The following is a 24,344-nucleotide window of genomic DNA, read 5'->3' on the forward strand; positions in this document are numbered from 1 at the left end:
TGGCTGGTAACAGTTAGTCACCCTGACCAGTCATTAACCAGAGTCATGGACTCACCCTGCTCTCCATTGTCTCTAGGATTCTCTGATGACCTGTGACAAAAAAGGAGGGTGGAAAAGGAAACTGAAGGGAGAGACCTCTCTAAATTCACCAATCCAAGAGCAGTATTGCCAACCCCAAAATCACAAGGAACGCCTACACAAAGTTATGAGAATGGTCTACAAGTCCTAAGATTTTTTAAAAATAAAACATGTTGGATTTGTATTGGCCTTTTGTTTCTGGAGTATTTAGGGTTCATGTTTTAAAGCTTTCCTCCTTAGCTGTAAGGCCCAGAAATAGAGAACTTTTTTTAAATGAAAGCTGAGATTCCTACATACTCAATTGACTCCAGGCCTTTAGAAAAACACCAAATGTTTTGAGACTCATGGTAAAACAATGGAGGAATTCTTGTGAGCCCATGCTTTGCCCACCGTATAAATAAAAAAAACCCCAATATCTTCGCCACTAAACCTCCTAATGAGATACTGCAAATGGCGAACTGAATTCAACAGCTCCTGATATGAACAGGTATCAACCTGGTTTTTCATATTTGAGATGGGTTACCAGGAATCATACACGACAATATGAAATCTTTGCACTCTCAAGTCAGCATATTCACAAAGCACCTGTAATTTTGATCCCTTTTATATTATTTTTCTCCCAGGGGGAACTGAGCCCTCCGGCCCCCTCACTATGCCACTGCCCCCCCCCCCCCCCCCACCGCAGATCTATCATCTTATGCACGTGCAAGATCTGTGAGAGCCGTCCCATGAATCTGCAGTTAGTGTCTGTGGCGCCTGCTTCTGGGTGGTGTCTCAATGCTCCACATTCACCTCCAAAGAGGGGGCTTCCCAAAGCAGGCCCTTGTTGCTGACCCCCAAGGCATCCACAGGTCCAGTCTCCTTTCAATGGGCCTACTTCCCAGGGCTCATTGATCTTGGATCTGGCTTCCATCCCCTCTCCAACCCCCAACAGAACTACTGTGCCCTCCTGGCTTAGGAAAAGAATAAACAGGAGGATGGAAATTAACCCGCCCAGTCTCACGTCCCCTAGGCAGGGAATGAGCCATCTACATTAGGCCCCAGCTGGAGTATCATGTCCACTTCTGGGCGCCACATTTCAGGAAATGCGGAGAAACTGGAGAAAGTCCCGAGAAGATCGACACAAATGATGAAAGGTCTAGAGAACATGAGCTAAGAGGCAAGGCTGAAGGAATTGGCCTTGTTTACCTTGGAAAAGAGAAGACTGAAAAGCGACATGACAGCAGCTTTCAAGTATCCAAGGCTATGTCTACACTACAAAGTTAGTTCGAACTAGGTAATCCTCATTCCACAAGGATTAAGCCTAGTTCGAACTTACTAGTTCGAATTAAGGGCTGTGTAGCCCCTTAATTCAAACAAGTGTGAGGCTAGCCCTCCCCAGCTTTCCCTGGTGGCCACTCTGGCCAACACCAGGGAAACTCGTCTGCCCCCCTCCCGGCCCCGGACCCCTTAAAGGGGCACGGGCTGGCTACGATGCCCGTGCCAGGTGCAAGCCTGCCAGCACCCAGCCAGCAGACCCTGCACCTGGCACGGATCGAGCCAGCCACCCGATGCCCCCCAGCCCTCCCCCTCTTCCCGGGACCAGGCTGGCGGCTCCCGGGAGCTTGCCCGGGACCGCAAGAGGTGGGCACCCGCCTGGGCTAGTGCGGACATCGTGGACCTCATCCACGATCTCCGCACTAGGCACAGGAACGTGGCCGGCTAGGGCAGGAGAGCTGCCAGCCTGGCCACCCAGGAGCAGGAGTGCATGAAAATCAAGGTGGTCCACTGAGACCCCCGACCCTGAGCCCTGAGCTTACAATGGCCGTCCTGGGTCAGACCAAAGGTCCATCTAGCCCAGTAGCCTGTCTGCCGACAGCGGCCAACCCTAGGGACCCTGGAGGGGATGGACTGGAGACAGTGACCAAGCCATTTGTCTCGTGCCATCCCTCTCCAGCCTTCCACAAACCTTGGGCAGGGACACCACTCCTACCCCCTGGCTAATACCACTCCATGGACCCAACCTCCATGACTTGATCTCACTTCCCTTTAAACTCTGTTCTAGTTCTAGCCTTCACAGCCTCCTGCAGCAAGGAGTTCCACAGGTTGACTATTTGCTTTGTGAAGAAGAACTTTCAGTGCTGTTATGTGCCCAGTGTGGGTACTCCGGGCACTCCAAGCCAGGACTGCTTTGCAAGCGGGGCACCCCTGAGAACTGTCTGTCCGGGGTGGGGGTTGGGTCCCTTTAACCACAGCCCTCGGCTAGCCTGAGACAGCAGCTCCACGCTCTAAGTCCTCCTCTGATGCCCTGCCGGCACTGCTTCCGGCCATCCTTAACCCCGGTTCAGGGTCCACTTAATATGGACATGCTAGTTCGAATTAGCAAAACGCTAATTCGAACTAGTTTTTTAGTCTAGATCTGTTAGGTCGAATTAACGTTGTAGTGTAGACATACCCCAAAAGAGTATCCTAAGGAGGAGGAAGAAAAATTGTTCTGCTTGGCCTCTGAGGTTAGGATGAGAAGCAGTGGGTTTAAATTGTAGATATGTAAGACCAGGTTAGACAGACACCTGTCAGGGATGAGCTAGGGAACTCAACTTTGGAAGCCCCAGGGGCCACACTGATACTTACAGAACATGCTGAGGCCTCAACTTAAGTGTGGTTGCTTATGCAAGCAAATATATGCAAATAGCTTCTCTCACACTGACAGGCATGAATACAAAGATGAAGGCAAGACTACACAACACGCAGGCCCCATTCAAGTCAGTTCTGCTGATATTAATAAAATGCAACAGTTCCCCGATTTCTACCCATGTGACAGCACTTTTCATGAGCAATGACAGTCCAAGAATTTAACTACTAAAACACATCAACAGAAGATCATTACACTGACTACTTTTGGTTTGGCTCCCACTCACCGGCCACGTGTTGATCCCCACACAAACCCAAACTGCAGTGCGGGGCGCAAACAAACTGGCCATGGGCAGCATACCAAGTTATTCATAAATATCTTATAAACCTTTCCCCTTTCTCTCTGCTGCCATGTCTCCTCTCCTTGCTCCATCATCTCCCCTGGTGTCTGCTGCCCCCCAACTCCTCACCCTCCTCTGCTGTCCTGACTCCTGCCCTTCTCACTGCCCTCAGCCCTCCTGCGACCAGCCCCCCTCCACCAGCCCTTCTCTACCCCCATGCCCACTCCTCCAGTAGCCCCACTCTGCTCATGTGAGCTACCCCTCCTCATCCCCTCTCCTAACACCTCCCTCTGCACACCTGCCCTGCCTCTCTCCTCTGGTGCTGGTCCCTCCCCTGCAGGTGTCTGCCCTTCTGCTTCACCCCAGAATCCCCTGGTACCTGCAACTTCCCTTAGCCCTGCACCCTCCTGGTGCCTCCCCCTTCCCTCACTGCCCCTGCCCCCTTTGCCCTCTTTTTCCCTGATGCCCACCCCCTCACCACTCTCTGCCCCATTCCCCTCCTGCCCCTCTGTGCCCTCACACATGCCTTGCTCCATCCTCACCTTTCGCATGCCCACCCCTTCTTTCAAGCCTTCTCCCAGCACCTCCCCCTGTAGCCCCCAATGCCCTTCCCCTCTCCTCTCCTCTCCTCTCCCAGCATCACCCTGTCCCCTCTCCCACTGACACCTCCCCTCCTGCCCTTGGGCCCCTGGCATTTGTCTCTCCTGCACCCCTTTCTGTTGGTGCCTTCCCCTCCCCCCGCCCAAGCCCCTTCTCCTTCCACCCTCACCCCACCCCGTCCCCTCCCCTCCCCTGCCGCCCAAGCCCACCACCTCCCCCTAAGGCCAAGCCCCTTCCCTTCCCCCCCCGCCTCGTCCCGCTGCCGCCACACAAGCCCGTTCCCTACCTTCCGCTTTCCACGTTGCGGGGCCAGAGCCTGCGCTCAGGCCCCAGAGGCTGGAGACGGAGCCAGCGAGGCCCTGCAATGTGGCCTCCCAGGACTTTTAAAATCCCAGGCCGTCACGGCACGTCACGGCCCGGGCGTCCTCCCCACCCACGTGCAATGCCGCGCATGGGCAGCAGCAGGCGGCAAGGAGCTGCACACGGCAGGGGCTGAGGGGGACACTCTGGGGGTGGGGTGGGAGGACGCACGGGGGGGCCAGGGCCCACTCCGGGTAGAGCCGGGGGAGAGACCTAGCTCCGCATAGTGGTGGAGCAGGGCCCCCGGCTCTGTAACTCGTGGGCCAGCACTTTCGAGTTCAAGGGTGCGGGGCCCCCTTAGGCGCGGGGCCCGATTCGAGTGAATCGGTCGAATTTGCCTAAGGCCGGCCCTGCCCATTGGGCCCGACGGTCTAGCCAGCTTTCTATCCATCTTACAGTCCATTTATCCAATCCACATTCCCTTAACTTGCTGGCAAGAATATTGTGGGAGACCGTATCAAAAGCTTTGCTAAAGTCAAGGTATATCACATCCACTGACTTTCCCACGTCCACAGAGCCAGTTACCTCATCATAGAAGCTAATCAGATTGGTCAGGCATGACTTGCCCTTTGTGAATCCATGCTGACTATTCGAATCACTTTCCCCTCTTCCAAGTGCCTCAAAACGGATTCCTTGAGGATCCCTCCATGATTTTTCTGGGGACTGAGGTAAGGCTGACTGGTCTGTAGTTCCCTGGATTGTCCTTCTTCCCTTTTTTAAAGATGGTCTACGTTTGCCTTTTTCCAATCATCCAGGATCTCTCCCGATCTCCACGACTTTTCAAAGATAATGGCCAAAGGCTCTGCAATGACATTTGCCAACTCCCTCAGTACCCTCGGATGCATTAAATCCGGACCCAGGGATTTGTGTATGTTTAGCTTTTCTAATTAGTTATTAACCTGTTCTTTCCCCACCAAGGGCTGTCCACCTCCTTCCCATAATGCGTTGCCTAGTGCATTTGTCTGGGAGCTGACCTTGTCTGTGAAGACAGAGGCAAAGAAAGCATTGAGTACTTCAGCTTTTCTCACATCATCTGTCACTAGGTTACCTCCCTCATCCAGTAAGGGCCCCGCACCCTCTGATCACCCTCTTATTGGTAACATGCCTGCTGTAGAAACCTTTCTTGTTACCCTTCACATCCCTTGCTAGGTGTTTTATGTATTTGAAAACTATTATCATTTTCATTCTCAGTGTTCTGTTTTCTAGACTAAACAAACCCATTTTTTTCAAACTTCCCTCGTAGGGCATGTTTTCTAGACCTTTGATCATTTTTGGTTGCTCTTCTCTGGACCTTCTGCAATTTGTCCTCATCTTTCCTGAAATGTGGTGCTCAGAACTGGACACAATACTCCAGCTGAGGCCTAATCAGTGCAGAATAGAGCAGAATTACTTCTTGTGTCTTGTTTACCACACTCCTGCTAATACATCCCAGAATACCATGGGGTTTTTTTTTGCAATGGTGTTACTCTCTTGACTCGTATGTAGTTTGTGAACCACTATGACCCCTTTCTGCAGTAATCCTTCCTAGGCACTCATTTCCCATTTTGTGCCCAGGTATACACTATAGGGGAAGGTCAAATTAAGATATGTTTGATTTAGCGGTTCTTTACTAGGCCTGCTAAATTGAACTCCAGAAGATTGACTGCGGCAGTGTCGATCTTCCATTTAGGATGAAATTCAATAAGGACAAGTGCAAAGTACTCCACTTAGTGAAGACAAGCCCAGAATGTGTGCAGCTGATTGTTCCTTCCTATTTACCATATTCCATTCTTTGGGTTTAAAAGTGCTGTATAAGTACTTTTCAGAAAAAGGTCACACCTTTAGTCCAAGGTGGGTGGGTCCAGTTCAGAATACAAATAAAGCAAGTCCAGTGGCCTATGAGCTTGATCTGAAAGGCAGTAAGGGAAGGAAGGCCCTTAAAATGGTTCCATTCTAGCCAGATTAAAGATTGGAAGGGTAACTAAATGTACAATAATGTGAATATAATCATTGTCTCTTTCTTCTGTGTCATAGGAGACTTGGATCAGCAAGCGGCTGATGGGTGTTATGTATTTTATTATCTGTTGCATAACCCTATGTATTTTTTCTAACTTAACCAATCGTATTAAGGAAGGGATTTTTAATGTTACAGTCTATTCTAATGGTCAGTTCTTTATTCCTGTGCAGAAAATGAGACTACATACTCCCTCTTGCCAGTATTTTATTGATCTTAAGTGTGAAGTTGGTGCTCATCAATATTGTAATTCAACTGCTAATGTAAATAGTCTTTGTCCTGTATACTTGCCGTCCATAAACAAAGCAAGTTGTGTGGGACAGTTAAATATTTCTATAGCTGGTAATGAGTCAGGAGTTTAGACCCCGATAGGAGTGTTTGGGCATGGGGGCTGGACTTGATGACCTCCTGAGGTCTCTTCCAGCTCTATGATTCTACATGTCTTATTTTCATAATTTCGATTTATTTACAAAGATTAGCTGAAAAATTTAAAAAAATCCTAGATACAGTATAGCCTAGAACATACCAGTAAACGTCTTATTAAAGAACAGTACAATGAAATCCAGTTCAGTGAAAACCTATTATCAGAACAGAGATCTGGACCTAATACTTAATCTACTTTACTTGTACTAAATTTATTTAGATCCGGAATGTAAGTGGTAAATAAATCATATTAAAGTGTAAAAGACCAGATTTACAGTTTGCAAATGCTGAGCATTCAATAAAAGGTCTCCACTGTAGTTGCAGACAAATAAAATCTGATGCTTCTTTGTCTCCTTGGACTCCAAGTGTGAAAATGGCTTCCAGATCTCTCTTAGCTCTACTTATTAAGTTTTAAGCACCAGGGATTTAAAATGAAAAGAAACAAAAACAAAAACAAAAAACAACCCCCCCCCCAAAAAAAACTTACTACATGGCATCATACAAACATAGGCCACTTTGCAAAGGAAACAGCTGCAAAACAATTTTAAACATTAGCACTGTTTTCAGAACACAAGGCACAAAACAAAAAGAGACATCACACCAGAACAATGAAGTTCACATGGAAGCTAATACTGGACCTGTACCATCTTTAAATATCTTACATTGTTAAATAGAGACATGAAAAAACAAAAACAAAACAGCAGCAACATACATAATTGAAATTTTGACTTTAGAAACAGTGTGTAGACCCACTCCGGAGATGTATGCTCCAACCATTTCAGAGACAGTAACGTAAAAGTTCTCAATATTTGCTTCACAGGAAAAAGTTTTCAGTGTCTGAGACGTTAGACCTTTGCTAGGTTTTGTTGGATTTTTGCTTGGAAACTTGAAAAGTTAGGAGTTCTGTCCTCATCCAAGAGAAGATGCTGAAGTAAGGTTTTTCTAGGATTAAGCCCACTGATGTATTTTACATAAAAACTGATCAAGAAAATCTATAGTCTAAATCTCTTCAACATTTTGTTGGGAAGCCTCTATTTTCATCTTTTTAGAAGGTGGCACTCCTTCAGAGTCCTTAATAGAAAAGAGAGAGAGAATTCATGTTATCATTGGACTGAATCTTAGATGCTGTAGATACCAGATTAAAATAAAGAGTAAATACTCTCATGTTACTTGGGGCAGGGGGGATATTTTAGGATGTGAATGATATAACCAAATGAACACACTTCCTGAAATCAGCTTTCTACACATCACCTTGCTTGGTCTTGTTACCTACTCACACAGGGCAAAATCCTGATTCCAGGCATGAAGCCACCGTATACACTCCAAAGTAACAGCATCAACATGTGATCAGACTGTGACTTACCTTAGTGCCATACTCAGGCGCAACAAAAAACAAAGACCCAGAAGTTACTCCTCCTAGTAGCAGCAGCAATTTCTGCAGGACAGGGTTTGTGAGGTTTGGAGTGGGTACATGTGCACTCGGATGTGAAACAACCACCAAGTCTCAGAGAGGACCTGTAGTGCAGATTTAGGTGGGATAATTCCCAAGCCACAGCCCCTTTCCCAGCCATGTCTGAAGACATATACATGCCTTGTGGGGGAGCCTGGACAGCCCTGCCTTGACGATAAATGGTGATGTCTGTTGCATAAAAAAGCCTCCGCCTGAGCTTACTTGATTTATATACATGGATTTTCTGAAACTACACCAAACTGTAAGGTCTAAGGTTTTAAACTGCAATTTATTGTGATCTTTGTCAAACTTTGTAATCTGTGTAACTCTCAAATTTACTGTAAACTGCAACATTGTAATCTTTGTAACTCTCAGCCACCCTGCTTGTAACTTTCCCTAAGCTGCATTCTCCCCTGGGTGAATGGAGAGAGAGTGTGAGTGTGAGTGTGTTTGAAGAAGACTGGGAACAATGGACCACATGTCAATGAGTCATCAGAGTCTGGGCATGCTCCCTGCTGGATAAAGGTAAGTCTGGGCATGCTCCCTGATGACGAGGTGACTGAGTCACAGGAGCCATTCAGACACTATAAAGAGAGGGAGCACATGTGAGATAATCTCTTTTTCCTTCCCCTGCTCCTGAGAAGCTCCTCTCCAGTGTCCCTCCTGACCAGCTTCCCCAGCCATGATGAGCAGACAGACCCTCCAGGATCCACGTGCCTTGGCTCCTTCTGCAACCCATATGTCTGTGTAAGTGTGTGAGGGTATGTCTACACTACAAAGTTAATTCGAAATAACTGCTGTTATTTCGAATTAACCTTAATAGCGTCTACACAGGCAAACTGCTATTTCGAAATAAATTCAAAATAGTGGAGCCCTTATTTCGAATTTAGTAAACCTCATTCTACGAGGCGTAACACCAAATTCGAAATAGCTATTTCGAATTAAGTGCTGTGTAGACACTTAATTCGAAATAGGGGGCCTCCAGCCCTTCCCAGGGAGCCTTGGTGGCCACTCTGGGCACAACCAGGAAAACTTACTCTCCTCTCCCGCAGCCCCGGAGCCATTAAAGGGGTAGACCCTGGCCACAGTGCCTGTGCCAGCTCCAAACCTGCCAGCCCAGAGCCAGCAGTGGCCACCGGAGCCCCTGACCCAGTGGCACCAAAACATGAGCCAGCAAGCCACTTAGCAGCCAGCCCTCCACCGCTCCCCAGGAGCAGTCTGCCAGCTCCCAGGAGCCTGACAGGGCCTGGAGAAGGCGGGCGCCTTCCTGGTCCAGGGTGGAGATCATGGACCTTATTCAGGTTTGGGGGGGATGCCCCCAACTTCCATGATCTCCGCACTAGACGGAGGAATGCGGCCGTCTATGGCAGGATAGCTGCCAGCCTGGCCACCAAAGGCCACATGAGAACCCAGGAGCAGGTTAGCATGAAAGTCAAGTTGGTCTGGAGAGACCCTGAGCCCTGAGCTTCCCCTCCCCCTTCTTCCCCTTGCTTCCCCCTTCCAGCTCCCTCCTCCCAGGTTTCCCCCTCTCCTCTTCCACCCTCTCTCTTCCCCTCTCCCACCTCCTTTTCCCAGTCTCCCCAGAGGTCCATCCCCCTTCCCAGTTTTGTTCAATAAACCCAGTTTCTATTTTTGAATATATGTGTCTTTTGTTTGACAGCAGGAAGGGGGGCTATGGACGGGTAAGTGGAAGGACATGAGGGAGGAATGGGGCACGAGCCCCCGGGGGGGAGGACTGGGGGGGCTCTGGGGACTCCTCGGGGTGGACGCTCTCCCTCAGGGCCTCCTGGATCCTGACAGCCCCGCAATGGACCCCCCCGGATGGCAGCCTGCAGCAAGTGCAGCCAGGCTGATGGCACCGACCCCACGAGATGCACTGGCATGCCCAGGGACAGCTCTGGCTCCATGTGGCCGAGTGCTGTGGTGTCCCGAGTTCAGGCACTCAGGGCACTCCAAGACAGGACTGCTTTGCTGTCCCTCATCGAGGTAGACAAGCAAGCAGGGAACCCTGAGAACTGTCTGTCTGGGGTGGGGGTAGGGTCCCTTTAAGCGCAGAGCTCAGTTAGCCTCAGGCAGCAGCCCCACACACTAAGTCCTAACCTGATGCCCTGCCGGCACTGGATCCGGCCAGACTTAACTTCGGTTCAGGGTCCACTCAGTGTGGACGTGCTATTTCGAAATAGCAAAACGCTATTTCGAAATAGTTTTTGTGTATAGATGCATTATTTCGAATTAGCTTAATTCGAATTAACTATTTCGAATTAAGTTAATTTCAAATAGTGCTGTAGTGTAGACATACCTTGAGTGCAGGAATGAATGGGTGTGAATGAGTGAATGAATGGAGGGGTGTGTGCTTGCTTGCTTGCTTGCTTCTGTCTGTCTGTGTGAGTGAGAGTTCTATCTACTTTAGTTTAAACCATCGGTGGCTGCTTTCTTCTCTTTAGTTTTACCTAGTGGAAATAAACCCATGCTAGTGTAACCCTAGGTGGTCTCCAGTGAGAATATTTTTGGGGTAACAATGTCTGCCTTTAACACAGTGCAGATCCCTAAAAAGCAAAACCCAGGCCTGTCTCAAGTCTGGTGCACATAAGCACACAGGCATGGTTTGGGAGGGAGAAGCTGAGAGAGTCAGGAATGTTTTGCATAACAATGCAGATTTAGTAAGAACAATCGATGGGAGGGAATGGGCAGGATTGACCCACAGGTCCTGCTCGATGTAACTAGAAGTAAATAGGCCTGTCACACCAGTGACCCAGTGCATGGTGTTAGGCCCTAGAAAAAATAGGCCTAGTGCAGTTATGCTAAAGCAAATGTAACAAAGGTTTCTGGGTAGTCCCTGGGCAGAACTGGAGATAGGTTCAAGCAGGGACGCACCCTACACGCTTGCTCAAGTTGCAAAATGAGATAAGCAAGAAGCTGCATTTTTGTACCTGCTGCGATGAGGAACAGTTTGTTTTGAGAACTGATAAGGAGACTCCCTGTTTCTGCTCTCCCCGTTTGTTCCAAACTCCCTGTTTATGTTCTCCTTCGGCCATAACAAACTGTCTCCTTATTGCCCAGTACCTGTCTTTTGGGCTGATAAGAAATTGCTGATGCATTATGAATTGCTTAAGGCTATGATGTATAGTTGGCCAGGTGTGCATAGGTATTAGAGGTTTCTAACTGATAAAGGGGGGTTGGCTGCTTGGGCGAATAGTCTATGACGCGACGGAACTGTCTATATAAGCCTACCTGTAAATGAAATCGGGGCTGGTTCTCTTTGGAGACGGGCCGCTCTCTATTGTTGTGTGCACCATTCTATAAAGAGCTTGTGATTGGATCTTGCTGGTGTTGCCTGTCTCTTTGCGGTCAGACAACGAAGAGGGGCCGTCTGGGTTCGAGTCCCCGACAATGGCGTTCCAATGTATGGGAAGAAAACTAACCACGACCTCCTGCCTGGTACTGTAGGTGGCATACGGGTGAAGTGTAAGTGAACTAGGCTTTATTATTGTATTATAGTAGATCTTCTATTAATTGCTTTTTGCATTGCTTTGTGCTGTATTAATTGCTTTAGAATTTATAGTATGTAAGGTTTAAATTGTATAGTAATTGTTTTTAAGGCTTGTAAAACTTAAACAACTGTATTAACTGCTTAAAGCTTGCAATAAATAAGAACGTGGTTAAGTAGCCCTGGAGTGTCCTGGTTTCCCCTGGATCTAAAACAAATTGAACCACACGACATGCCTCAAGTCAGAAACTGGCCCACTGAGTTGATTATATTTTTCCAACTGTACTTGCTTTATAAAGACAATATATTTATTTACAAATGGAAATTAAAAGGATACCATCCAGTAGGCTGTAGGGATGTAAAATCCCATTTAATTGGTTAACCAGTTAAACATGATGTTAACCAGCTGGGCTGGAGTGGTCCTCCCAACTGCTACAGGCAGGGGCTGCTCCAGCCTAGCCCTGTTTGTGACGTGCCTGGGTCCACCATAGACAGGATCTGCTCTGGACAACTGGAGCAGCCCCTGCCTGTGATGCACCCAGCCCCGCCATGGACAGGGTCTGCTTCGGCAGTCTAGAACAGCCTCTATCTGCAGTGAGCCCCCTGTAGGACAGGAGCAGCTCCTCACCTGCGGTAGGCAGGGAGCTGCTCCAGCCCCCACCAGTTAACCTTTCACATCCTTAGCAGGCTGTGCCCAAAACACAAGTAAATAAAAATATTCTTATTTGGACTGTAACATTTTCTTACACGTCAGAACTGAGCTGGTGAAAATGAGCCCAAAAGTAAAACTGATCAGTCTTCTTACTGCTAAAAATGAATGAAACTGAAACAGTAGTCCAAATAAATAGTGAAAACACATCGGATATTTAAAATGCTTTGTTAATAGTCCAAGGTGATCTTAGTAACACAGCTAAGGAAATAAAACGTCAATGTGGTTGGTCTCCTGACGGTTTTTCTTTAATAACTTTTTTTAAAGTTCATATTGAATTTGGAAAAGATATTTGTAAAAAGTCGCTTTTTTGTACTTAATTAAAATTACCTGAGAGTTTTTAGATGCCTCTGTAGTTGTATCATTTTCTCCAGAGGACTGAATTTCTGCTTTCTCTGAACTATTCATGGAATTTTCCACTGAAGACTGTGAATTCTGTTCATCAGAAGTATCTGAAAGAGTAAAAGCTTGTTTTAAACATGAAGAATCAACTTTCAATAAAAGCTTTTACTCTCTAATGGTAATGCATATATAATACCTTTAATTCAAATATAACCAGTTGTGATTGCATACACATTATAACGCTGGAATTGTCAGTGTGGACTGAACCCATATTATTCACCACCGAAACCACGGGCTTCTGCCACTTGTACTAAATTAAAGAACTCTTTTTACCTGTTGGTTGTAAAGTGTACAGTTACTTGGACTAGCCGCTGGACGCGGTCATGACCCACACTTGTATTACACAAAATTTCAAAGTACTTATCAGACAATAATCGTCAAAATAACTAGATGAAATATATAAATAATGTGGAAATTATTACAACCAGTAGTGAAATACAGCTACCTGTGGGATGGAGGGATGGAGACTGGAAGTGAAAGAACAACATAGCCAACAAAGTTGGGTGAGAGGCCATGGCAGCTAGATAGTAAGAAACTAGTTACCTGAACTGGAATTTAACCCCCATGACACTTAAAACCTATTCCTACAAAAAGTGGCACAAAATCATTCTAACACCGTAACTAGGAATCTAGGTTCATCGGTATATAGGTTATAGGAATTTTAAGTCTATTGGATGTTTGTGAGAAATCTCTAGGTGTTTCAAGTTTCTAATGGTTCCTATTCGGTTTCAACTTTCATTGCTGCTCTTGCTCTAATAAGCAACTTTTGAATAGATTCCCTTCCTCCATTCTATACTCATGGCCTCTGTATTTAATTCTTATTTTTTACATTATCAAATCCCCCTAGAAAAAGAGAGTAAGATTTAAACGTTCTTTACTGGTTACTAAACACCCACTGAAACTTTTCACATATACTGAAAGGCAAGCCTTCTCCACAAAATCTTTTATTGAATGTGGTCTGGTGTTATATTTCTCAAAGTGACTCAGTCAGATACAAAATGTTTGTTTTTGTGAGTTTTTTCCCCCTCTAATTTGCCATAGAATTGTTTGTGTGGCTATAAAAACAAACACTAACACACTTCCAGATTAAAAGCACTTCTAAGCAAGGGCCTTAATTCCTTATATCTTCCTATATCTTCTTTAGTACAATTTGCTGATACTGTTAAACTACAGTTCACTTCTCTCTACGTTACAAGACTTAACAGTGTTTTAACCTGACTGCTTTTACAGAGCAGATAGGACCTCGTAGTGGGGCCTATTTGAAATCTAAGGGTATGTCTACACTACAAAGTTAATTCGAACTAACGGACGTTAGTTCGAATTAACTTTGATAGGCGCTACACTAGTGCTCCGCTAGTTCGAACTTAATTCGAACTAGCGGAGCGCTTAGTTCGAACTAGGTAAACCTCATTGTACGAGGACTAAGCCTAGTTTGAACTTACTAGTTCGAATTAAGGGCTGTGTAGCCCCTTAATTCGAACTAGTGGGAGGCTAGCCCTCCCCAGCTTTCCCTGGTGGCCACTCTGGGCACCACCAGGGAAACTCGTATGCCCCCCTCCCGGCCCCGGAGCCCTTAAAGGGGCACGGGCTGGCTACGGTGCCCGTGCCAGGTGCAAGCCTGCCAGCACCCAGCCAGCAGACCCTGCACCTGGCACGGCTCGAGCCAGCCACCCGATGCCCCCCAGCCCTCCCCCTCTTCCCGGGACCAGGCTGGCGGCTCCCGGGAGCTTGCCCAGGACCGCAAGAGGCGGGCACCCGCCTGGGCTAGTGCGGACATCGTGGACCTTGTCCACGACCTCCGCACTAGGCACAGGAAAGCGGCCGTCTAGGGCAGGAGAGCTGCCAGCCTGGCCACCCAGGAGCAGGTTTGCATGAAAATCAAGGTGGTCCACTGAGAGCCCCGACCCTGAGCCCTGAGCTTAGAATGGCCGTACTGGGTCAGAGCAAAGGTCCATCTAGCCCAGTAGCCTGTCTGCCGACAGCGGCCAACACTAGGGACCCTGGAGGGGATGGACCGAAGACAGTGACCAAGCCATTTGTCTCGTGCCATCCATCTTCAGCCTTCCACAAACTTCGGGCAGGGACACCACTCCTACCCCCTGGCTAATACCACTCCATGGACCCAACCTCCATCACTTTATCTCACTTCTCTTGAAACTCTGTTCTAGTTCTAGCCTTCACAGCCTCCTGCAGCAAGGAGTTCCACAGGTTGACTATTTGCTTTGTGAAGAAGAACTTTCTGCTATTAGTTTGAAGCCTGCTACCCATTCCTTTCCTTTGGTGTCCTCTAGTCCTTCTATTATGGGAACTAATGAAGAACTTTTCTTGATGCACCCTCTCCACCCCACTCATGCTTTTATAGACCTCTATCATATCCCCCCTCCATCTCCTCTTTTCTAAGCTGAAAAGTCCCAGTCTCTTTAGCCTCTCTTTATATGGGACCTGTTCCCAACCCCTGATCATTGTAGTTGCCCTCCCCTCTCCCACCCTCTCTATTCCCCTCTCCCACCTCCTTTTCCCAGTCTCCCCCAGTTTTGGTCAATAAAGAGAGATTCTATTTTTGAACACAATTGTCCTTTATTTTGTACATCAGGAAGGGGGGCTAGGGAGGGGTAAGTGGAAGGAGGTGAGGGAGGAATGGGGTACGAGCCCCCGATGGGGAGGACTGGGCTGGCTCTGCGGGCTTCTGGGGGTGGAATCTCTCCTGCAGCCCCCCGATTGCCCCCTCTCCCCAGATGGCAGCCTGCGGCAAGTGCAGCCGGGCTGATGGCCGAGTGCTGTGATGTGCCCAGTGTGGGTACTCCGGGCACTCCAAGCCAGGACTGCTTTGCAAGCGGGGCAACCCTGAGAACTATCTGTCCTGGGTGGGGGTCGGGACCCTTTAAGCACAGCCCTCGGCTAGCCTGAGACAGCATCTCCACGCTCTAAGTCCTCATCTGATGCCCTGATGGCACTGCTTCCGGCCATCCTTAAGCCCGCTTCAGGGTCCACTCTGTGTGGACATGTTAATTCGAATTAGCAAAACGCTAATTCAAACTAGTTTTTTAGTCTGGATGCGTTAGTTCAAATGAGCTTAGTTCGAATTAACTAATTCGAACTAAGTTAGTTCAAATTAGCGCTGTAGTGTAGACATACCCTAAAAGCCCCTCCCCCAGCCTTGCGGGAGGGACAACTGGACCTGGGGTTCAACTAATTCCAAGCTGTCTTGGAGCCAATGGACGCCGCCCAGAGGAACTCTGCCTGGATACGAGAGACCAGGGAGGAACAGAAGTAGGCCCCACAGTCACAGAGCACCCCCTTGTCCAGCATCCTCCTCCTGGTGCTGTATATAGCAGCTTTCGCCAGGGCCAGGAGGAGGTTGACGAGGAGGTCTCGCGACTTTGTGGGGCCACGGATGGGGTGTGAGTAAATAAAAAGGGGAGGGGAGAAGTGCAGCCAGAACCTCAATAAGAGGTTCTGGAGGAGCCGGAATAGGGGCTGCAACCTGGCGCATTCCAGATACACGTGCGCCAGGTTTTCCCTCACGCCGCAGAAAGGACAGGTGTCCAGGATGGGGGTGAACCGCGCCAGGTACACGCCCGTGCTCACGGCTCCATGAAGGAGCCGCCAACTGATGTCCCCGATGGGCCGTGGGATTAAGGTGCAGTACACGCTGGCCCATCGGGGTTCCCCACCCTCAACAGATCTTAAGTAGTCCCACCACTTGGTGTCGGGGCGGGACACGAGGGTGAGGAAATGCAGCGGTCGTGCTCCACATGTGTACAGATGGTCCCTAGGTGCAGTTCCAAGACAGACCGGCTGCAGATCCTGCAGCCAGCTGGGGGTCGAGGGATGGGGAGGCCGGGGGGGCCCACGGAAAAGGGGCCCAATAAAGAGGGTTTGCAGGGGGGCAGGGGGCGTACCCTCTCGCAGGGATTGCTGCAGGAAATCGAGAGCGGGCTGCGACAAGGCCGCCTTCACCTCCTGGAGTAGGCGCGGGGAGGGGTTCAAAGGGTGGAAAGTCCCACGCGCTGAGCGAGCGCAGGGGGATCCACCCAGTCCCCCCGTCGTAGTCCAGAAGGTCTCCGACCATGGTGGTTTCTGCCAGGATCAGCCTGTGGCGCACCGAGGGAGACTCCGCCACCTGCATGCACAAGGCTGGATTGTGGAGCAGGGGCTCCGCGAGGAGGTCTGCTCCCTCGGTGGCCATAACACACCTGGCCGCTGAGAACAGCTTCCAGGTCTGGAGGAGGTCCTGGTAGAATTCCGGCAGCTCTGAAAGGTCTCGCGGAAGACCCCTCGGGTGGAGAAAACAGAGCTGCCGGAGGTCCCCCTTCTTCGGCAGCAAGGCGAGCACAGCTCGCCTGCATTACAGAGGGAGGACCCCGCTCTCCAAGGACTCGGCCCAGACGGTGACGAGGTCTGGGACCAGGATGTCCCAGAACAGGCGGTAGAACTCCATGGTCAGCCCATCCATGCCCGGGGTTTTGTTGGTGGGCATGAGCCGGAGGGCTTCCGAGAACTCGGCCAGAGTGAGAGGCAGCTCTAGCTGGTCCCGGTCGCCTGCGCTGACCATCAGGAGCTCGGTCCAGAGCACCTTGCAGGCGTCAGCTTCGGTCAGATCCGGGGAGAACAAACTGGCGTAGAAGGCCCAGGCCCTTCCGCGCATCTCCGCCGGATCCGTGAGGGGGGCGCCGTCCTCCACCAAGAGGCAGGTGACGTACTTTTTAGCCCCCCTCTTTCTCCAGGGCATAGAAGAAGCAGGAGCCGCGATCCATCTCCCGGAGGAGACAGATGCGGGATCGAACAAAGGTACCCTGGGCCCGGTGGTCCTCGAGGGCCCGGAGTTCCTCCTGCTTCTCCTGGTATGCCTCGCGGAGGGGTGGATCCTTGGGGTCAGAGGCCAGGCGCCCCTCAAGCTTCAAAACCTCCCGCTCCAACTGCTGTATTGCCGCATCCCTCCGCTGGCTGGTGCCCTGAGACTAGTCATGGCAGAAGAGATGGGCGTGCAACTTCCCCACGTCCCACCATCGCTGCGCCAAGGGAAAGGCGGGCCGCTGCCCCCGCCAGGCCAGCCTGAACTCCCAGAAGGACACCACGAAGCCCACGTCCTCCAGCAGGCTATTGTTAACGAGCCAGTAGGCCAGCCCCAGCCTCTCTGCACTCAGAGAGGCTTTCACGGACACCAAATGGTGGTCCGTGAATGGGGCCGGCTGGACGCTGGAGAAATGGGTTCATGCTAGGTGTAAACGTGATAAATAGATGAGGTCCAACCGGGAGTGGCGCGATTGATCACCACCTTCACCTACGTCCGGGTGGGGGACGGTGTCATACGGGTGGTGGTCGCGCCAGATGTCCACCAGGGCGTGATGGTCTACCATCGCCGAGGACGCCTGCCGCGGCCTGGCACTTCGAGTCCTGAGTGGTCTTGGGTGGGGACTTCAGCACTACCCTTGAGGACCGGGACCAAACACTCGCAAGGATCCAGGGTGCCGAAGAAGGTGGCCGCCCACCGATAAAAGATGACCCGGTCCGGGCCCGTGTTCAGGGCATAGACATTGACCAAGTTCAACGTCAGCCCCTCCACGCGGGCCCGGACGTGCAGCAAGCGGCCCGGGACAACCTCGGTGACCCCTAGCACTTGTGCTAGAGTTGAACTGGTGATCTGTAGGCGAAAGGATCCATGTCCTACTACCTGTCCTCAGACATTCAGACCTGCTAATAATTAGTATACATAGGAAAATGCTCTAAAATATTTGTTCATTATAAAAATGTTGATTTTAAGCACTTAGGGGAGAATTGGTCTCTAAGTTGCCCCAATGACGTCAGAGTCGTCACATGAATCAATCATAGAATCATAGGACTGGAAGGGACCTCGAGAGGTCATCGAGTCCAGCCCCCCGCCCTCAAGGCAGGACCAAGCTCCGTCTACACCATCCCTGACAGATGTCTATCTAACCTGTTCTTAAATATCTCCAGAGAGGGAGATTCCACCACCTCCCTTGGCAATTTATTCCAATATTTGACCACCCTGACAGTTAGGAATTTTTTCCTAATGTCCAATCTAAACCTCCCCTGCTGCACTTTAAGCCCATTACTCCTTGTCCTGTCCTCAGAAACCAAGAGGAACAAATTTTCGCCTTCCTCCTTGTGACACCCTTTTAGATATTTGAAAACCGCTATCATGTCCCCCCCAAATCTTCTTTTTTCCAAACTAAACAAGCCCAGTTCATGAAGCCTGGCTTCATAGGTCATGTTCTCTAAACCTTTAATCATTCTTGTTGCTCTTCTCTGTACCCTTTCCAATTTCTCCACATCTTTCTTGAAATGTGGCGCCCAGATGTACAGTGGAACAGATCTGCGTCCTTAATCTATTACCTGCTATTTAAATTCAGCTTGGCAAGGTCACAAGCAAACCTATTTGATCAAACAGCATCTTTCTCCAATGGATGATGGGTTATTTGGCTTTAGAGTCACTAAATAAACACAGTATCCAACCAGAAAAAAAGACCAGATTAGTTTGCATTTTGCCCTAGGTTCTCCCTGTCATTTCACAGTAATAGCCCTGGAACCAAACCAAGGAAAGATTGTCCTTGAACCTAAATTTCGTCATGGGAGCATGTACATTATGTAATCAGCTGGATTCGCCCATGAGCATGTTAAAGGCAAGTTTACCATCTGGCAGTAAATCTGTATAGTCTTCCGTGAGCACAGTCAGTTGAGAATACTATTTTATACATTTTGGCTTTCCTGCGTCTACTTTGGTAATAATTTAGCTGCCAAATTGCCCTGCAGCAAACACTTAAAACATTCTAGTAATTGAAGGTAGTTAGCATAATGTACATGGTCCTAATATTACTGAAATAACTGATCTGAATTTAAATTGGATGTTGGATCTACTGAGTTAAGAACTGAATCAATAGGAAGAGATTTGCAACAGCCCATTTAAATGCTTTGTTATGGAAGGAATTTTGCAACCGGATTATTAAAATATACTCTTAACCACATTCTATCTGTTATACTAGGGAGGAGAGAAAATGGTTTCTTTCAAAATATCACAACATAAGATTTTGCATAAATACACAGCAAATGTTTCATTACTAAACTTTTACAGGGCACTCAAGAGAATACAGCATTAACAAAGTGAGATTTAAAACATTTTTACCAGCATCGTGTTTGGCACAGCAAAAAAAATACATTATGTACTTCTTAGAAAAGAGGAGGTTACTCACCTTTAGTAGTAACTGATGTTTTTCGAGATGAACATCCCTGTGGGTGCGCCACAGCGGGTGTCGGTGCGTCTCCGTGCCGCAGACCAGATTCTTTACAGCAGTGCCGGGGGGGCGGTGGCGCACATGCGCGGCAAGCAGGTCGCGCAGGCACCACACAGCGCGATCGCACATGCGCGCACCCCCTTCCCTCAATTCCTTCTCTACCCAGAAACCCCAGCCTGGTAAAAGGTCTCTAAAGTCGAGGGAGGAAGGAAGGGTAGTGGTGCACCCACAGGGACACACATCTTGAAGAATGTCAGCTACTGCTGAAGGTGAGTAACCGCCTCTTTGAGAGAGAGAGACATCCCTGTGGGTTCTCCACAGCAGGTGACGGCAGAGCAATGTCCTATGGAGGGAGGGACTTCAGATCTGGTAAAGTGACAAGGAGTCCTGTGGCACCTTAGGGTATGTCTACACTACCCCGCTAGTTCGAACTAGGGGGGTAATGTATGCATACCGAACTTGCTAATGAAGCCTGGGATTTGAATTTCCCGGGCTTCATTAGCATAAAGCCGGCGCTGCCATTTTTAAAAGCCGGCTAGTGCGAACGCCGTGGCTTCTAATCCGAACTATCTGTACGCCCCGGGGCTTCATTAGCAAGTTCGGTATGCATACATTACCCCCCTAGTTTGAACTAGCGGGGTAGTGTAGACATACCCTAATAGACTAACAGAAGAAGACCCACTTTGTCAGATGCATCTGACGAAGTGGGTCTTTGCCCACAAAAGCTTATGCTCCAATACGTCTGTTAGTCTATAAGGCTGTGTCTAGACTACATGCCTCTGTCGTCAGAGGCATGTAGATTAGACACATAGGCAAAGGCAAATGAAGCTGCGATTTAAATGATCGCGGCTTCATTTACATTTATATGGCTGCCGCGCTGAGCTGTTTGTCCGCTCAGCGCGCTAGTCTGGACGCTCCCCTGCCGACATCAAAGCCCTTTGTCGGCAGCCCCGTTATTCCTCGTGGGATGAGGTTTACCGGGGCTGCCGACAAAGGGCTTTGATGTCGGCAGGGGAGCGTCCAGACTAGCTCGCTGAGCCGACAAACAGCTAATCAGCTGTTTGTCGGCTCAGCGCGGCAGCCATGTAAATGTAAATGATCATTTAAATCGCGGCTTCATTTGCCTTTGTCAAAAAAACAAATCTACATGCCTCTGACGACAGAGGCATGTAGTTTAGACGTACCCTAAGGTGCCACAGGACTCCTCATTGCTTTTGCAGATCCAGACTAACACGGCTATCCCTCTGATACAGATCTGGTAAGTACGCTGTAGACAATATGGCCTTGTCCACTCTGGTTGAAGAGAGAGTTCCCTGCGAAAGTGCATAGTGTTTGGCAAATGTTTGATCGGAGGTCCATGTTGCCACAGTGCATATATCCCCAATGGAAACCTTGAGGAGGTAAGCTATTGATGTGGCTACAGCCCTGGTGGAATGGGCATGTAGCGAGGTAGGTGGTGAAAATTGGTTATGGTGGTAACAAATTCTGATGCAGTAGGAAATCCAGTGTGATAATCTCTGAGATGGTATCTGCTGTCCTTTATTGCGTTCTGCTATAGAAATAAATAGCCTGGGTGAAGCTCTGAAAGGCCTTGTTCTATGGATGTAAAAGGAAAGTGCCCTGCATACGTTGAGGGTATGCATTTGTTCTTCGAAGATATTGGCATGAGCTTTGGGAAAGACTATTCACCTACCTGTATTCTGATGTAAAAGGATGAGCATACTTTGGGGAGGAACTTGGGGTGGGTGCGTAGAGAAACTTTATCTTTGAAGAAGGTAGTATATGGGGGATCTGCCATTAGGGCAGTCATTTCTCTTACCCACCAGGCTGATGTTATAGCCACTAGGAATGCCGTTTTCAGTGACAAGTGGAGGAGTGAGCATGTAGCCGTCAGTTCAAATGGGGGTTTAGTGAGGGTGTTTAGCACCAAATGTAAATCCCAAGGTTGACGTGGGGGAGTTGCATCAGGGTATAGCGCCTGTAAGCCTTTCCTGAACTATTTTGTCATTGGATGTGCAAAAATTGTAGTTTCATCCATTTTTGTATGGAATGTTGTAATAGCCACCAAGTGTACTTTGATGGAGCTGACAGAGATGCGACTGTCTAAGGTGCAATAAGTAGTCTGATATCACAGGTAATGGGGCCATCTCCAGAGAACTGTTGCAAAGAGCAGCCCACTGAACAAATTGTGACCATTTGTCACTATGGGTATGTCTACACTACAACGTTAATTCGAACTAACTTAGTTCGAATTACTTACTTCGAATTAGCTTAGTTCGAATTAACGGATCCAGACTAAAAAACTAGTTCGAATTAGCGTTTTGCTAAATCGAACTAGCATGTCCACATTGAGTGGACCCTGAACCGGGGTTAAGGATGGCCGGAAGCAGTGCCGGCAGGTCATCAGAGGAGGACTTAGAGCGTAGAGCTGCTGTCTCAGGCTAGCCAAGGGCTGTGCTTAAAGGGTCCCAACCCCCACCCCGGACAGACAGTTCTCAAGGGTGCCCCGCTTGCAAAGCAGTCCTGGTTTGGAGTGCCCGGAGTACCCACACTGGGCACATCACAGCACTCGGCCATCAGCCCGGCTGCACTTGCCGCAGGCTGCCATCTGGGGAGAGGGGGCAATTGGGGGGCTGCAGGAGAGCTTCCACCCCCAGAAACCCGCAGAGCCAGCCCAGTCCTCCCCATCGGGGGCTCGTGCCCCATTCCTCCCCTCACCTCCTTCCACTTACCCTTCCCTAGCCCCCCTTCTTGATGTACTAAATAAAGATAACGTGTCTTCCAAAATGGAATCTGTCTTTATTGAACAAAACTGGGGGAGACTGGGAGAGGGGAAGAGAGAGGCTGGGAGAGGGGAGGGCAACTAAAATGATCAGGGGTTGGGAACAGGTCCCATATGAAGAGAGGCTAAAGAGACTGGGACTTTTCAGCTTAGAAAAGAGGAGACGGAGGGGGGACAGGATAGAGGTCTCTAAAAGCAGGAGTTGGGTGGAGAGGGTGCATACAGAAAAGTTCTTCATTAGCTCCCATAAAGAAGGACTAGAGGACACCAAAGGAAAGGAATGGGTAGCAGGCTTCAAACTAGTAACAGAAAGTTCTTCTTCACAAAGCAAAGAGTCGACCTGTGGAACTCCTTGCTGCAGGAGGCTGTGAAGGCTAGAACTAGAACAGAGTTTAAAGGGAAGTGAGATCAAGTGATGGAGGTTGGGTCCATGGAGTGGTATTAGCCAGGGGGTAGGAGTGGTGTCCCTGCCTGAAGTTTGTGGAAGGCTGGAGAGGGATGGCACGAGACAAATGGCTTGGTCACTGTCTTCGGTCCATCCCCTCCAGGGTCCCTAGGGTTGGCCGCTGTCAGCAGACAGGCTACTGGGCTAGATGGACCTTTGGTCTGACCCAGGACGGCCATTGTAAGCTCAGGGCTCAGGGTCGGGGGTCTCAGTGGACCCCCTTGATTCTCTTGCACACCTGCTCCTGGGTGGCCAGGCTGGCAGCTCTCCTGCCCTAGCCGGCCACGTTCCTGTGCCTAGTGCGGAGATCGTGGACGAGGTCCACGATGTCTGCACTAGCCCAGGCGGGTGCCCGCCTCTTGCGGTCCCGGGCAAGCTCCCGGGAGCCGCCAGCCTGGTCCCGGGAAGAGGGGGAGGGTTGGGGGGCATCGGGTGGGTGGCTCGATCCGTGCCAGGTGCAGGGTCTGCTGGCTGGGTGCTGGCAGGCTTGCACCTGGCACGGGCACCGTAGCCAGCCCGTGCCCCTTTAAGGGGTCCGGGGCCGGGAGGGGGGCAGACGAGTTTCCCTGGTGTTGGCCAGAGTGGCCACCAGGGAAACCTGGGGAGGGCTAGCCTCCCACTAGTTCGAATTAAGGGGCTACACACCCCTTAATTCGAACTAGCTAGTTCGAACTAGGCTTAATCCTTGTAAAATGAGGTTTTCCTAGTTCGAACCAAGCGCTCCGCTTCTTCTAATTAAGTTCGAACTAACGGAGCGCTAGTGTAGCACCTATCAAAGTTAGTTCGTACTAACGTCCGTTAGTTCGAACTAACTTTGTAGTGTAGACATACCCTCCATGTTTTTCAAGTTGAGGGCGCCCTACTGTGTAGAAGAACATTCTGTACCTGACTTGAGCACTGCGGCTCTATCCCTGAGAGCCATCTCGTTACCAGGATTTTAGCTGAAGTCTGAGAAATTGTGGATGCTGAGTCTGGAGCCCTGGTTGATATAACAGCTTTGGGTTGCGTGGAAGTGATTGGGGGACACGGGGCCATTCTGTTCAGGAAGGGGAATCAAGGCTGCTGGGGCCAGCATGGGGCTATAAGAATGATCCTCACCTTGTCCCTCCTTACCTTGAGAATTGTCCTGTTGAGAAGGGGAATCGGCGGGAAGGCATATAGTAGGTGATGGTTCCACTTGAGGATGAAGCATCTCTGAGAGAGCCCTTTCCAATGCCGACCCGGGAGCAGTACAGGGAACACTTTTTGTTTGCCTTTGTGGCAAAAAGGTCTATCAGAGGGTATCCCCATTGCTCGAAGATTGTTGCGAGAACTCTGTGATCTATCTGCCACCCATGTTCCTGAGGTAGGGTTCGACTTAGTGCATCGGCGGTGGTATTTAAGGCACTGGGAAGGTGACATGCCTCACTCA

At 49.4% G+C, this 24,344-nt stretch overlaps 1 protein-coding gene across 3 annotated transcripts in view; it reads right to left on the reverse strand.

Annotated features, from left to right (window-relative positions):
- Nucleotides 1–6,176: 6,176 nt before the first annotated feature.
- The window catches only part of LOC106732805 (B-cell CLL/lymphoma 7 protein family member A-like), a 160,278-nt gene continuing 142,110 nt past the window's right edge, over nucleotides 6,177–24,344 (reverse strand). For all 3 annotated transcript variants that reach the window (XM_075897842.1, XM_075897843.1, XM_075897844.1), the window contains 2 exons: nucleotides 12,382–12,503; nucleotides 6,177–7,476 (listed from right to left, as the gene is read on the reverse strand). In XM_075897842.1, the coding sequence (XP_075753957.1) occupies nucleotides 7,405–7,476; nucleotides 12,382–12,503 (194 nt within the window). In that variant the 3' untranslated portion in view covers nucleotides 6,177–7,404. The remainder of the gene's footprint in view (nucleotides 7,477–12,381; nucleotides 12,504–24,344) is intronic.

Source organism: Pelodiscus sinensis, chromosome 15 (assembly GCF_049634645.1).
Source record: "Pelodiscus sinensis isolate JC-2024 chromosome 15, ASM4963464v1, whole genome shotgun sequence".
Taxonomy (NCBI): Eukaryota; Metazoa; Chordata; order Testudines; family Trionychidae; genus Pelodiscus; species Pelodiscus sinensis.